This window comes from Nicotiana tomentosiformis, chromosome 11 (genome assembly GCF_000390325.3).
Source record: "Nicotiana tomentosiformis chromosome 11, ASM39032v3, whole genome shotgun sequence".
Taxonomy (NCBI): Eukaryota; Viridiplantae; Streptophyta; class Magnoliopsida; order Solanales; family Solanaceae; genus Nicotiana; species Nicotiana tomentosiformis.
The window spans coordinates 93,181,239-93,183,231 of NC_090822.1; the positions used below are offsets into that span (position 1 = coordinate 93,181,239).

The following is a 1,993-nucleotide window of genomic DNA, read 5'->3' on the forward strand; positions in this document are numbered from 1 at the left end:
TGTTTAATATTATAAATTTTAATATATATATATATATGCGCAATTTATATTATGTTTAAGATATTCAAAAGTTTTTTATTTTCTTAAAGTTAATATCGAGTCAAGGTGAGTAGCCAGCATAAATGGCATGGATGGACTAATGTTCAGTCAAACTTTTGACTTGACAGTTATTAATATGTTTTATACTCAAATTTACTAATTATTAAGTATAAAATAGATGCAACATGATTCCTTTGGTTTCTTATGTTTTTGTGTTTAATTTCTATAATCCTAAATGGTACCCCCAGTGTCCAGTAAAACCCAATAAGGATGGTAAGAAGAAGGTGGGAAACGATCCCACAAGTTGTCCCAAAGAAGAAATTACACGTGTTCAACACACAAACACAGACAAATTAAATCTTGAACTTGTGTTGAAACTAACCTTGTTGATTGCTTCATAAAGTAGCTAGGCCCCATTACTTTTTACCTTTTAAAAATCAAGAACAAGAATATATGCCCAGCCTGTCTCCTGCTAACACAGTCCGTGTTCGTGTCTAAACCGTAAGTTTTCTTTCCTATGTAACACTTCACTTATCATATATCACTATAAATAGCTTTTCGTAATGTTATTTATTGACTCAAAAGGAAACCTTAAACTGAACCATCCATTCTCAAAGCTTTACTCAGTACACTTCCAACTTCCAAGAGTACGTACTCTCCACTGATCAAGAATGAATATTTTTGGAGACTACAATTTTGATCCACTAATTTCTACACTGTCAACTTCTTTGTTGCCAGCTGCTGAATCTTCAACTTCGTCTGATAGTGGCAGCGCAGGGAGTACACCTAATTATTCTGATGAAGAAGTGATGTTAGCTTCGAACTATCCAAAGAAACGTGCGGGTAGGAAGAAGTTTCGTGAAACTCGACATCCAGTATACAGGGGAATAAGGAGGAGAAATTCGAATAAGTGGGTTTGTGAAGTAAGAGAACCCAATAAGAAATCAAGAATATGGCTGGGCACTTTCCCAACTGCAGAAATGGCAGCTCGAGCTCATGACGTGGCGGCCATATCTCTAAGAGGCCGGTCAGCATGTTTGAACTTTGCTGATTCGGCTTGGAGGTTACCCATCCCGACTTCAGCGGCCGCCAAGGATATTCAGAAGGCGGCCGTTGAAGCCGCCGAAACATTTCGGCCTGTAGAATCACATGGAGAAAACTTTAAGGAAATTATTGTTGACCAAGTAATACAAGAGTTGGTTGCAGAATTGCCTGATAATGTGTTGTTTATGGATGAGGAGGCACTTTTCTGCATGCCGAGATTACTTGTGAATATGGCCGAAGGGCTAATGCTACCTCCACCTCAATGTATTATAGACGGATATGAAATGGAAGCTGATCATGCTGACATGTCTTTGTGGAGCTATTGATAAATTTAATTAGACAATAAGTGTAGAGACTTTAATTTGAGTAATTTAGTTCCCTATAAGTATAGTCAAACTGCAATGGAAAACAGACATAATATTGTACGCATCACTAGTAGAATCGTCAACAACCCTCAATTAATTTGTCACACTAGGAATTACTTGATAATCTTTATCAATTACTTGATAAATGACAACAAATTACTTGGTTTTACTCCCATTGACAGATTCTTTTTGCATATTATTATACGTGTATGTTGTTTCTATTCTTTTAGAACTTATATTCTCTGTAATTAATCCCAATTTATGTAATATAAGTTTTTTTCTTCTATTTGTTTGTGCTAAAAATAATGATACCTTTATCTTTTTGAAAATTATTTAGTTTTAGTATTCTCATTTTACCCTTGATGGCATATAATTTAGTCAAACCCTCACAATCACTTGTTAAAATAAAATGACATGTGAAATTCTCATTACCACTCACTTAAAAGGACTACTTCAGTACTTGTGTGCTTATATTTGACTTACGTGTCAGAAATCATCTTTAATTTCTTAAAATTTGTGTCCAATCAAATGTTGTAATATAAAAC

General features: G+C 34.7%; 1 protein-coding gene across 1 annotated transcript; it reads left to right on the forward strand.

Annotated features, from left to right (window-relative positions):
• Nucleotides 1-612: 612 nt before the first annotated feature.
• On the forward strand, nucleotides 613-1,623 carry LOC104096443 (dehydration-responsive element-binding protein 1A-like). Its single transcript, XM_070188574.1, has one exon. It carries the CDS (start codon nucleotides 711-713, stop codon nucleotides 1,407-1,409), a length of 699 nt encoding a protein of 232 aa, XP_070044675.1. The 5' UTR covers nucleotides 613-710; the 3' UTR covers nucleotides 1,410-1,623.
• Nucleotides 1,624-1,993: the final 370 nt, after the last annotated feature.

Coding starts and splice junctions, on each gene's coding strand:
- LOC104096443 (XM_070188574.1), top strand. CDS start 711: ATGAATATTTTTGGAGACTACAATTTTGATCCACTAATTTCTACACTG.